This window comes from Cyprinodon tularosa, unplaced genomic scaffold (genome assembly GCF_016077235.1).
Source record: "Cyprinodon tularosa strain WSP-4 unplaced genomic scaffold, ASM1607723v1 ctg107, whole genome shotgun sequence".
Classification (NCBI taxonomy): Eukaryota; Metazoa; Chordata; class Actinopteri; order Cyprinodontiformes; family Cyprinodontidae; genus Cyprinodon; species Cyprinodon tularosa.
In genome coordinates, this window is record NW_024037860.1 from 2,590,901 (window position 1) to 2,604,120 (window position 13,220).

Here is a 13,220-nt window from a genome sequence, read left to right on the forward strand (position 1 = left end):
CAGGAAATGGATAGGCAGACAGGAAAATAATCGGTATTGGCATCAGCCTTAATAAAACTGTATCTGTCAATCTCTTGTTCTCTACCCAACCATCTCCCCTCAGTGGATGGATATTACCTGAACCTCTGAACTTCAACCTGTAAACTGTTAAAATCTTACTTATCAATATCTGGTACCAAGGACTGTATGTATACTCAATAAGAAGCAAGCATTCCAGTACCTCATGTTAGCTGAGCTCCGTCGTTACTGTATCTAATTTATTTCAGAACCATTAATAAGATGACAGAGGTGCTGTCACTCTCTCTCCTTCTCATCAGAATGGATTTTTATAATCAAAGCAATCAATCAGTGCTGGTAATTAAGCTCTGTTCTGTATGTCAAAAGAATTCTTAACCTCTTCTTTTTTTCACTGTGCCATGACAGAACGCCTGTAGTAAATTTGCAGAGCATCACATTATGATTAGGACATGCTAAATCTGTGGCACCTCAGAGCAAAATAATAAGTTTCCTGAGCACCATATCAGATTTAGACAGATTAAGATTTGACATTAATGAAGTAGCTTTTAATCAAAGGCCGTCTGTGCCTTGAAGAAGTCGAAACACCGTAGGGCAAAACATAAAATGAACAAAATCAATCTAGAGTGCAACATAAACCAGAGCCTGTTTCAATTCACATTCATTTACTCCTTTGTTTTGATCGGTTAAAATATTGAGTGATCTTTGCTGTTAATTTTCCCTGTTTAACTTTTACAGCGTATGCAAATCTAAATCCAACTTAATACCAGGCTCACTGATTTAGAGTCTGTGTGCAGCATTCAAGAATAGGTTATGGTTTCACAATTTGACTTTTTGTGGCCAATTTCCCGTCTACCAGTTTAAAAGAGCTGTCAGTTTGATTGAGGTCTGTTCCCTTTTTCGATATATAAAGGCCAACAGACACCAGTGTTGTGTCAGATGAGCATACCCCTTCAGACCAGCATACCCATAGTCAAAACCCATTTATCCCTTTAGTTTATCCCTTTAGTTTGTATGAAAAATAAACTTCAAACTACCTCAACGGGCATGTATCCCTTTAGTCATGTACAAAAAAAAAACAATTTAATTACTTACTTTTTGGTGTTTTTTTTTTGTTTGTTTTTTAAGCGTATGGCAATCTGACCTTAAATTGTTTTTCTTGTACATCACTAAATGGATACACGCTTGTTGAGGTAGATTAAAGTGTATTTTTTGTAAAAAAAAAAACAAACAAAATATAAAAAAAAAACAAACAAACAAAAAACTAAAGAGATAAACGCAAATCTAAATTCTTGGGCATGTCGCTGCACTTAAAAAAAAAAAAAAGAAATTGTCCAGAGAGCTGTTCTAAACTAAATTTCTTTTTGTTTTACACTTGTGTAAACAAAATGACAAATAAATCTAAGTCTAAATCACGTGTATTGACTATGGTTATGCTGGTCTGACAGAACACCTGCAGTCTCAGACACACATCCAAAGTATATTTACCCTGTTTTTACTTATGCATTGGTTCTTCAGCTGGTTGGTGGCCAGATACCTCAAGGCTTTGTGCCAGCCATTCTTTTTTAATTTGTGTCAACAACTCTGACTATAATTATCCATTACACATGTGGATTTCTGTCTTAGTAACCTTTGGCTTGGACGGACCAATTTGTTAGGTTGTTTTAACCCATGTTTAGTATGTACCATAGGGTAGCAGAATGTTTTTTGGGATTTTTTTTGCGTAGACTGACAGTATAGGGGGTATGAGAAAGGGGGAGAGACATGCTGCAAAGTACCACAGGTCGGATTCCAACCCTGGCCGGCCACATCGAGGACTAAAGGGCAGATTATATTTCTGCAACCGCACACGTAAAATTTTGCTTGGGTCTGGTCATAAATCAGTTTTGCTGGTATGCTTCTGCCTCGTCGGTCTGAAATTTCTAGGGACGCACAGCAGTTTCCCGCCAAAGAGCAAGGGGGCGCCTATTTGACAACTTATAAATACTCCCTCCGGCAACGTCGGAGGGAGTATTTATGGCGCATGTGCAAGATGTCACGGAGATGGATCTAGAGTTGCTAGAAGTCGAAAAGGAACAGGTTCTGTTTATGGAGTTGGCAAAAGGACCGATTAACCTTTCATCATAGTTGTCCATTGTAGTTGTTCCTCAGTTTTTAAAAATGGCGCACCCAAGCACCGAATCGAGGCTGACCACACAGACAGCCGGAAAGGCATACCAAGGACCAATGAAAGCTTCTTTTTGTCTCATAAATTGGTCTTAAGGCCTCTGTACATGGGTTTGCGGCACTGTCTGCGGTCACCTACAGTTTTGGAGAGGTGCACCAGAGTGTCTGCACACACGCAGCCAACCTTGTTTCTGCGTATTAACCAGTATTTAGGTACATCAGTCATTAATCGCTCTTGCCTTTTATTCTATATGTATGTACATGCATGTACAACTATTAGCAAAATAATGTTAATAATGCTGTTGATTGAAAATAATATGTTGATATACTGGAGACTCAGAATGGAAATATCAGTTCAGGAGAAGGTAGAAATTAATGCTCCTAACCATCCACCCTGAGCTCCTTATCAGGGGCAGATACTGACGACCGACAAGATGATCTTTGCACCAGAGTATGTTTTTTTTCAGAAGTCAACCAGTCCGCACAAGAGTTTGGCTGGAGCCCAAACAAGACCAGCTAATCAGAGCGCACTAGTTTGGTGCACATTTGGGTCCGATTATGCTTTCACACTGACCCAAACGGAATCAAATTTAGGTTGATATAAATTTCGATCAACCTAACGCCACGGGTGTTAAAACACCCTAAGAGCTCCCAAATGGTTTCAATTATATCAAACAGACATCTTTTCCTAATAATAATTAGTTTTAGCAACCCGATAAAGCATCTTTTATAAAGTAAACTTAACATAGCAAAACATTGTGGATTAAATAGCACATAACAATCAAAGGAGTCTTAAGGGTATCATGATACTTGATGAGAGAGATTGCTTAAATTTCTTGTTCCTTTCTACTCTCCTTGTTTCTGCTCTTCATCCCTGGCGCCCCCCTTTCAACTCTGCTGGTACTTGCAGAAGTGGTTGATGTATTATTTTAGCTTTAAAGATGTTAATTGGCTGCTCCCGCATATAAATTTACTTAAAATTTGTGCTTAAAGATTTTTAGGAAAACCAAAAATTAAATACATCTGTTTTCCTTTTTTTTTTTTTTTTCCTGTGAGGATACTTATGAGAATTTAACTTGTGTGTATGCACATTAAGTGGGTGTAGCATTAGCAACATTAGCAGTTATCCATGGTTGGTTTACTGTCATTCTGCATTCTGCATTGTCCTGCAAAATGGGTTTAAAGCTACATAAGCAGCAATACTTACTGACTCCCTGCAGTTGAGCAGTGAGTTTTGGAGTCGTTCCTTTTGTTGTAATAGAGCTGGGTGTGGTGATAATAATAATAATATAATAAGGTGGTCTAATGTTAGCACCCTTCCGATAGTGATGTCACTACAGGAGTAGGATCAACATTGTGCCATGTGCAGAGCTTCGGATTTGCACCACAGGCCTACATGAAAAAACAAAACAAAAAAACATCCACTTTCACACTCAGACAGGTTTTAATTGAATCCCAATACAGACAAACACGTTTCTACATTAAAATAGTAAGATTTCATAGGGAGATAAAAAAAAAAAAAAAACTATAAAACACTATATTGTTGCCTGTGTTAAACATCATTATCAGCCTGGTAATTTAACTATGAAAATGTAACTATGAACTCAACAGGAATAAGGTTAATACCGCCTATAAGCAGCTTTTAGTCAAACCAAAGGAAAGATCTGTAACTTTAGCTACAGACAAATACCAAATGTTAGGTGATTCATTTAAGGACAGCATGTTGTGTATGAATTGTTTAGATTACATTGTCTATTGTTGATTATGAAAAACAAAGAAATATGCATATTTAGAAAATATAATGTATTCGCTTAAAGTGGGTGTTTTCTTGAAGGAATGGCTCCCCTTTTTCCTGATAAGAAAGCATATCTGATCTCTTTCTAACTGGTCTTTACTCTGCCTTTTCTTGCAGCTTCTGTCAGCAGCATGGGACAGCATCTAGGAAAGAGGGAGCCTCACACAGACACCATGGTAAGAAATCCACTTGTAAATATTCACACCTACTCCAGCCAGTATCTTTTATAGAGTGAAAAACAATACTGTAAAATATACTCTCTAGTTGTTGTGTAACTAAGGTCCCGTTAATAATTTGAGTGTGAGAATAAGCATGTGAAGGCTAATTTGAACCCTTATCAGTGTGAGTTCTGGCTTTTATCTGCAGGACTTTGAACCAAGGTGCTGCCATGCTGTCAGTCTCCTTTGCTCCTGCTGTTTTGTTACTGTTACCAGGCTTTCAGTGGGACTTTTCTCCATGTCAGACTGTGACAGGAATCCGCATTAAGAAAGCACCGGTGTCTATTTAGGTAGTGTTTCTCTGCAGAGCCAATGTGACGTTCTTACCAAGGATGCAAGTCCTTCCTAAACCACCCATATGTTCCTCCGTACGTCTCTCAACCCCAGGGCTCGAAACACAAAACCAGGTTTTGTGATAATCACACTGCCAGAGGCAGCACTTTACTCTCCTCTTACGAATGTATTAAGAGGCGGTAATCCATGAATAATACGTTGACTCATTCTTAATTTCTAGGGTTTTCGTGTTTTCATAGAGGAGAGAGGGGATGACGTCAAACTCCCCCGCCATATTTAACAGCTTTAGGTTTAAAATTTCCAGATTATGGCACAATGCTAGAGTGAACAGTAAAAAGTATTAATCCCCTTGTGCTATTTAAGGCTTTTTCACATAAAAACCATAAACTTCAATAGATTTTATTGGGATTTTTCAGACAGACAAACAAAATAATATTTAACTGTAGAATGCAACTTGTCAACACAGCCTACATTTAGGGTTTCCAAAACCAATAGATTTTTTTTCTAACAACATTTTTCTCTTTATAAACATCTGATGAATATCATGAAGATTTATTTAGATAGCCCCACCAACACAGGATGGGCTACTAAGGGAGAGACAAGGGTACCTGGGCTTTACTTTAAGTAGAAACTCAAGTTGTCTAAGTCTACTTGATTTTCAAATAGTTACCTGCATGGTGTGCTGCTTTCATCCAGATGCCTAAAGCCAGTTTTTTCGAAGACCTCCATTGAGTCCAAGACATTTATATTCCATACATCAATAGAAAAGTGAAAGTATGTCCAGGCTTGATCTATTCATCTAGCCTTCCCCTAGTGCAGGGGTCGGCAACCCAAACTGTTCAAAGAGCCATATTGGACCAAAAAAAAACAAATCTGTCTTGAGAGGCAAAAAAGTAAAAGTCTTCTATAAGCCTCGTATGGCAGCACAGGCTCTAAGAGTTTTAGCCCACTATTAAAAAAGGTCTACATGGGTTTTAATATATAATAAGCATTCATGATTAAGGGTTTATCCTGGAGCAAATGTCAAATCATGTGACTACTCTGCTGTACAATATTTGGTGCTTTTAAGTTTAAATTCCATTACACTATCAATATGTTAGGTTTTGTTGCATTTATGAAATTATAGAAACACAATAAAGGAATCTGATTTTTTATTGTTAGTTTTTATTTGGAGGATTTTGAGGGAAAAATGAAAGTTCAGACACCTGCATAAGAGCGCTATCTGTTCGATCTGTGAATGGTTTTCCATGCTTGCACCAAAACTAGCAGCAACATAAATCTATCTTTGCACTCCTGTAATTTATCCAGAAGTTCTGCAATCACACTTTTTCTCTCACTTTGTGGTCGGCTGCATATTCAGCATGCCTTTCCTGGGAATGCCTTTCCAAATGACTATTATTGGACAACTTCTCATTACAAAGCAAACATGCAGGCAATCCCTCCACATCTGTAATGAAAGCAAATAATTGGTTCCATTCTTCTTTGAATCCTCTGTTCACATCAGCTATCTTCCTTTTTTTTCTCCTTTGGGATCCATGGCCTAAGACACACCTGCCGGTTTGTTTACAACAGCCACCTGCCTGGCATCACGCCACGCTGAAACGTGTGTTGCAGGCTATGATACAAATCTTCGTTGACAGAATTTAATATTTTACATGTATTTATTTTACACATTTTTACAGCACTAGAAATAATGAATGTTTATTTGACCTCATGCACACCATATTAAAACAAAGAATCAAACAAAAAAAATCCATCTTTTTCCATTTTCATACATTTTTGAAATAGCTCCAGGGAGTTGCCGGGTTGCCGACCCCTGCCCTAAAGGAACATCTGAGGGGTACTGTAAACCCTCTTGGATGTGTCTAATGCACAGGCTATAGTTGTAATCCTATCTTCTGTAAATGTAGGAAAAATTGTGTCAGTGCAAAAAAGCTCCATTAGACTGCAAAGCCCCGTTAGTGTGAGATTGAGTTTTGAATAGACACACGTGATTCAGAGTGGGGTCACCCGTTTAATTATTTAGCTTAATTTTATCACTTAAAAGGAAAAAAACAAACAAATTTGCCCCCTTAGTTTATAAAAGTTTCAAATTTACAGAAAAACTTAACTTACTGATGTGATTAAAGGCTGTTGTCAATTCAAGTTCTAAGAAAATATACAATCTGTAGTCAATTGTAAATAGTTATTTTACTCTAATAATCAAAATATTAACTTAAAAACTCAGATTTCCAAATCCGTATTCTTTTTTTTAAGTAAATGGTAAAAAAAAACATAAATCTGACCTAATTAAGCCCTGCCCACTTCTGCTCTAAGCCCTATGCTTGTCAGAATAATGGTAGACAAACCAGTTAGATTTAATTTTAGAAAATGTCTTTGCTGATCTGAAACTAGATTCAGCCGTGGCCATTTTGATAAATGGCTTTGATGGGTCTTGTGTTCAGAGTCACGCCACATACCCTTTTTTTGGAATGCCTTACTGCCAGATTTTATCCTTATATAACAAAATACCCAATTCTTGTGAATTTTTAGCAAAGCTTCCCTCTAAGAAGGAAGCTAAGGGTTGTTATCGGAAACTTAAAAAGGTCTGAATATTTTGCAATGCTCTGTGTATCTGCCTGCATTAAGATGCAGGGGGAAAATTCGAGAAAACGTCTTTGACACACTTTGATGATTCAGCTTCTTCAAGTGCTGTCGCATTGAACCGCTGCAAACTTTTCTAGGAAAACATTGGACTTAATGAAGTTTTAACCATCAGCATCCAACTTGTAATTGAAACTGGTTGTCATAGGAACGCCTGAAATACAATGCATCTCCATGCCATGTTCAGGTGGGTCACTTTGATAAATATTAGATATACCCGCTCTAGTAGAAGAATATTAATTGAACAAAGTAAATAAATTATTCCTTGATGCTGTCTGACATCAAGGCTTCGTTACAGGCCAGTAAGTTGAAAAATGTTAGTGGTGCTGTTTGTTTTTTGCTTTTTTTTTGTTAGTTTTTTTTATCTTGCGTTATACAGTACATGCATTGTATGTCCAAATGTGATATATTCAGCTGATTTTACAGGATCCTGTCTGTAGAGGAAATGCAGCTGATGAATAGCTAATACTCTATTATTTTAGCATGACAGAGTATGTCCACCACGCTCCCCTCCTCTCAGCGGCATGACGCAGTGGTATGTGGCGTCTAAACTTGTTTTAAGTCTTTTTGCTTTTTTCTGAAAATTAAGACTGGTGATTCAGCAAATAACTGTACATGTGGGTGAAGTCTGGGATGTCTTACAGCTGGCAATCTAAAATCTGTGTGAAACAAGTTATCAGGAAAATTATACAGGTCCTACACTCCAACAAGATAACTTTATGCCAAGTAGTGCTGTTTTAATTCCACATCTAAATGTTCAACATATTTAAACAATGTTGATGGGCAGATTTTGTATTTTTACAGCACACACAGGTGTTGTTTATGCCTTCCATGGTAGTGTAAACAGACAGAGGTCACATTACTGCACATCCTCTATATTATATTCCCATAACTAACATGCATTTATGAGCATGAACCAAGGGTGGAGTCAATCAAACAAAAACATGTAACACAGATCAAACATAAGGAAGTGAATGATGAGTTCACGGTTTAAGGCAGGAAATATAGCTGTGACGAAAACAAGAGCTGCCAAACCAAAATAAACATGACCCAGCAGGGGGACATATGTGTAGCTGCTGCACATCTGCTTTGTCATAACTCATTAATTTATCTTTGAAAGAGGAACGGTCAGAGTGTAAGTAGTTGTTTTCACATGGCACATGTTGCTATTCTGTTAGTTATTGTGATTGGCTAAAACCAAACTTTGGTAGGCAGGCGCTAAGTGTTACTTTCGCCCAATCAGCTCAGAAGGTTCTGGTGAATGTCCCTCCTTTACCTGAACAGATTTGATTAGAGCAGTCATTGATTAATGACGCATTGAACACCTGAGTGTTATCTGTCTCTCTAGGTTACCAATGCATGACAGGATTCTAAACACATTGAGTCCGAATTGCTGCATAGCACATTTTTCACAGAATGACTTAGAAAATCATCTCTATAGGCTCTGAAAATGCTCTGATCAGAGCATGTGAACGGAGCGTGGAGCAAGCGGTGGGGCGGAGCGGAAGAAATATGTTGGAGCACAGAGCGGATTTCAATTCAAAGGCCGGAGCGAGGATTTCGCTCCGCTCCAGTTTGCTCCGAACGACATCAATTAAAAATCTTGAATAAAAAAAATTTGTAAAATAACATTTATTTGATTTAATTGTAACATTTTTCGACAACTAATAATTAAATGGGAAACACGGGGAAACATGAATGAGGCGAGGTGTTACGTTCACAGCTGGGAATCGGCACGCTAATTAAACAGCCAGTTAAATAAAACAATACAGTATGTATCAGTCACATCATTAAATCAAACACTGTATGTTCCAGGGCCCTAGCATAATTACATGAAGGAAGAATGTCAGAAAATGCCCTTCTCTTCGCCGGAGCGGCAGGAAAATTGAGTTGAGTGCAGAGCGGATTTTGAGTTGAAGGGTCCTGGCGCAACTTTGAGCGGTGGAGTAATTGAGCAAACATCCTCCTTAGTGGGGAGCGGGAATTGCACGCCGCTCCACTCCGTTCAAAAGCTCTGGCTCTGATAAATATAATCTATGTTGTTCATAAAAGCTGCATGACTTATGTGAAATATTAACATATATACAACATTTTCAGCAGCCTTACCTTGATGCTGATCAAACTGTGTTTGACACAGTCTCGGATGGTATGGTGAAGGCGGCGCATTACCTTATGATACTCACTCTTTCTACTCCTTGGAAAGACATACAAATACATCAATCCTCTTCAATGAGTTTTCTAACTTTCTTTTAAGTAATTGTCTTTGTTGATTTTTCAGATAATAAAGCCAAATCGAGGCTTTTGATTCAGGCTTGTAATCGGGGACTTCTGTTAAATCTGTATTAACTGAACACGGCCTGTTTAAAATCTACCTTACAATTTATAATATATACATATATATCCACTTTATGGGGAGTGAGGGCCTAGTGGTTAGGGCATTGCGCTTGGGTCCAAGAGGTTCTGAGTTCAAGCCCCACTCCCACAGACTGCCACTCTGGGTCCCTGAGCAAAGACCCTTAATCACACGCTGCTCCCCGGCTGCCGCACAATGTCAGCCCACTGCTCCCCAAGGGGATGGGCTGAATGCAGAGAGTTCATTTCGTTCATTTGTACTTGTGATAATTTAATGACAATAAAAGGTTTTTCTATTTCTTTTCTTCTATAACTTCTAAATTAGACTCCAGACTTTTTAAGATAGTCATGAAGTTATCAGCCTCACAATCGACTGAGGTTGCACTTGACTTAAAGTATCTGTTTGTGCTGGAGTAATGTCAAAAAAATTTTATGGTCTTCCTGGAGTTTTTTTCAAAATAACATCATATATGATGGGTTTGATCAACAATTCTGGGGCTAAAATCTGGTTTGAACAGGTTGCATGACTTAAGCCTACACAACGAGCCAGTAAGGGCTGCAACACAAAAAAGGAAAGCAGTATTTTTCAGGTAAAGAAGCGTTTGCAGTTGCTGTTGAAATCGCGGTAGACCTCAGAAACCTGCAGACTAGCAGGGTGGTTTGGTGTTTGGCTCGCTGCCTGGCTGGCACATCGATCATGCAGGGAAGAGGAGAGCCTAAACCAGCAGGGAGCCTGATGGCTCAGCTCACATATGATTTGTTTCTTTCGCCTGCCAAACACACTCCAGAGGGAGAAGAGCAGATCCAATAGAAGTGGATTAATATGTCAAGTGTGGAACTGGTTGGAACAGTGTTAGGTCAGCATGCTGCAGCATAGGATCCCTTTTCCTTTTGCTTCCTTCTGTTATGATTTCTTTTCATTTGTATATTTTCCAGTTTTATTGTTAATTTTGCCCTTAGAGTAATTTTAAAGGTCTTCCTTGAGAGCCAGTTGTCATGGTGACATGCAAACAGGAACAAAGCGTGACAGGGCAAGACAGGTTTTGGTTAGATGTTGTTGTCAAAGTCATGTTCCCCCTTTACATTTCCCACCGCTTTAGAAAAGGTGATCTCCACCTCCATTTCTCTCGTGCTGCACCTCAGCTGTCAAACCTTTCCTTTCAGCTGTCTGGAAAGGTGAAGGCACTGTTATTTGACAGCCATGAATCCCTTATGGCGTTGCAAGATAATAACAATGAGCCTAAACTTCAATGCTTTTATTTCCCCCCTTCACAGCATTTCATATAACCGTTAATTAATAGTTTATGAAATGGTTATTCGAAGGAATAGGTTGAATTTAACACATTCTCTTCAAAATCTATGGCATCCCAGAGCATTATTACAGTAATGCACTCATTCTTTTGAAAGTAACACAGATCAAATGTGCTGCAAAGACCCTGTAGAATCCTACAGGTTTCAAAAGCAGTTCCTGTATCTAAGTATTAACTCTCTTTTAACATCTCATTACCCAGCATTTGCGTACATTTGCTACCCAAATCGTTAGAATTAAGCACCCCATATCTTTTTCTCTAAATGAAAGTTGGGCTTTCATGATCAGCTCTGTATTTTCATAAGGCTGCTTCAAGAACAGCAGGTGGGATGATAGCTGATATGAAATAAAATTCAGGCTGTCAGTAGTATTTTCTCGTCAGCTTGTATGTGGCAGCTTCCATCCAGTGAATAAGGCTCCGAAGGCCACTCTGTGTTCTGCCCATCGCATAAATTTTAATGACGGGCTGTTTGATGCTTCATGCCAGTGATTAAGGCTGCTCCGGAGTATTCATTAAAGAATGGTGGGCATGTTTTACTCACTAGTAGCACTCAGTGATCATGAATTAATATGCACCCTGCAGCACTTTGGAAAAAATTGGTCATCCAAACCGTTACAGAATAAAACAGGTTATTAATCGAGATGAGAATATATAGCAGACCATGTCTGCAGACTTAACCTGAAAGTAACAAACACAAGAACTAACATTTATCTTTGTTTAAGTTCAAAATAGGCCGCTCTAGAGCAGCATTTTGATATATACATATTATTGGAAAATCCTCTGAGAAATAGGCATGTCCAGGGAATGGCTGAATGTACAGAGGGTGTGAGGGCTGCTCATAGTCTCAACTGTGATTGAGCGCGACACACTGGCACACAGCGACACAAACATGGCAAGTAAAACAATCCCTGGTTGATACTTTCACGTCAGAGTGGTTGGATCTCTCTCTCTCTCTGCTGTCTTCACTAAGATTAATGAAATTAGGGGAAAGAGTAGTAGAATCCCTGGAAGAGATCAGCTTTTTATTGGCTTACAAATGCAGTGGCTGCTCCCTCCTCCCACATACGGTATTCCTTGTGGGGACCGACAATAAATCACTAAACCAAAACTTCTTGATAACATTTTTTTTATAACTTTCCTGTTTTGTGACCCAGTGAAACATAGACATCAGTCAGATGGTGCAGACTTGTTTTTATCCAATTTTAGTTTATTTGTTTTTTTTATTAACCTTTAAAATGGAGACAACCATGATTTATTAGCATTTCCCGTTATAACAAAATCATTTAATTTATTGTCACTTTATATAGCCACCACTGCCCAGGGTTTTTCTTAAAGTATATCATATCCTCGACTTAGCCAATAGAAAAAAATCAGATGCAGTTACCCCTTTTTAACGTATGGAGGGTACCAAACATACCGCTTTTGACCCAGAAGGAGGATTTTAACATATATATAGGGCATTGTTCAAACAATGCATGGGTATTAAAAGGTATACTCCACTATAAAACATCCATCTTAACTTGATTTAGGGGTAATTAGTCCTTAAAAGAAAACTTGAAAACCATTAAAGCAGAGATTGTAAACAAGCTGTTATTCGATATTTTACCTAAGAAATTAATAACATAACATTTTTGCCTCATTTTTAGAAGCACATCGTCTTTTCCCAATTGTGGGATGTAAGGTAAATTAATGTTTTGGATCACAGTTGCTCATAGTTTAATCCACAAAATTACAAAGTAAACAGGAAATACTGTACGTCACCTGCTCCTCTTGCATGGTGATATATTGGCATTTCTTGCCAAACCAAAAAATATCACCATTTATGTTTTTTGCTTTTTCTTCTGCTTTTAAAAATGTAATTAATGATGGTTCATTTTGTGTGCTCAAGCTGAGTTAGTGCCTCTAATACAGAGTGGCACTGTTGAAGTTAACATTTGCAGTGCAGGTATTTATATATATATATATATATATATATATATATATATATATATATATATATATATATATATATATATATATATATATATATATATATATATATATAATTGTTCAGTTGCTTGTTTTGTTGTTTTTTGTTGTTTAACTTCAGAGATTAGCATTCAAATTCTTGACACTGTATTTAGACCCCCGGACATTTTTATTACTTACTAGTGATGTACACAGCTGCAGCAAACATAGGAACTAAATGCAAATGGAGAAAAAAAATGCAATGACATCCCTGGCATTTAACACCCCCACATCTCTGTATACAACTTTTCCATTAAAAGACCTGAAATAAAGCTGAAGGTTTACAGAAGAGTAAGTTTAGAGCTTATTTAGCCAGTCTTCAGCGTTCACAACCCATCAGCCACAGCAAATAGAGCACCATGCTTATATTGAGTATCTCAGCAGGTCACTCCCTGAGTCCGCTGTGCCTCTGTGGGGGGG

The 13,220-nt window shown here is 38.0% G+C and overlaps 1 protein-coding gene across 1 annotated transcript in view; it reads left to right on the forward strand.

Annotated features, from left to right (window-relative positions):
* The window catches only part of LOC119786145 (myelin basic protein-like), an 87,524-nt gene that overhangs the window by 35,770 nt on the left and 38,534 nt on the right, over positions 1-13,220 (forward strand). The window contains exon 2 of the mRNA XM_038289260.1: positions 4,094-4,152. Within this exon, the coding sequence (XP_038145188.1) occupies positions 4,108-4,152 (45 nt within the window). The 5' untranslated portion in view covers positions 4,094-4,107. The remainder of the gene's footprint in view (positions 1-4,093; positions 4,153-13,220) is intronic.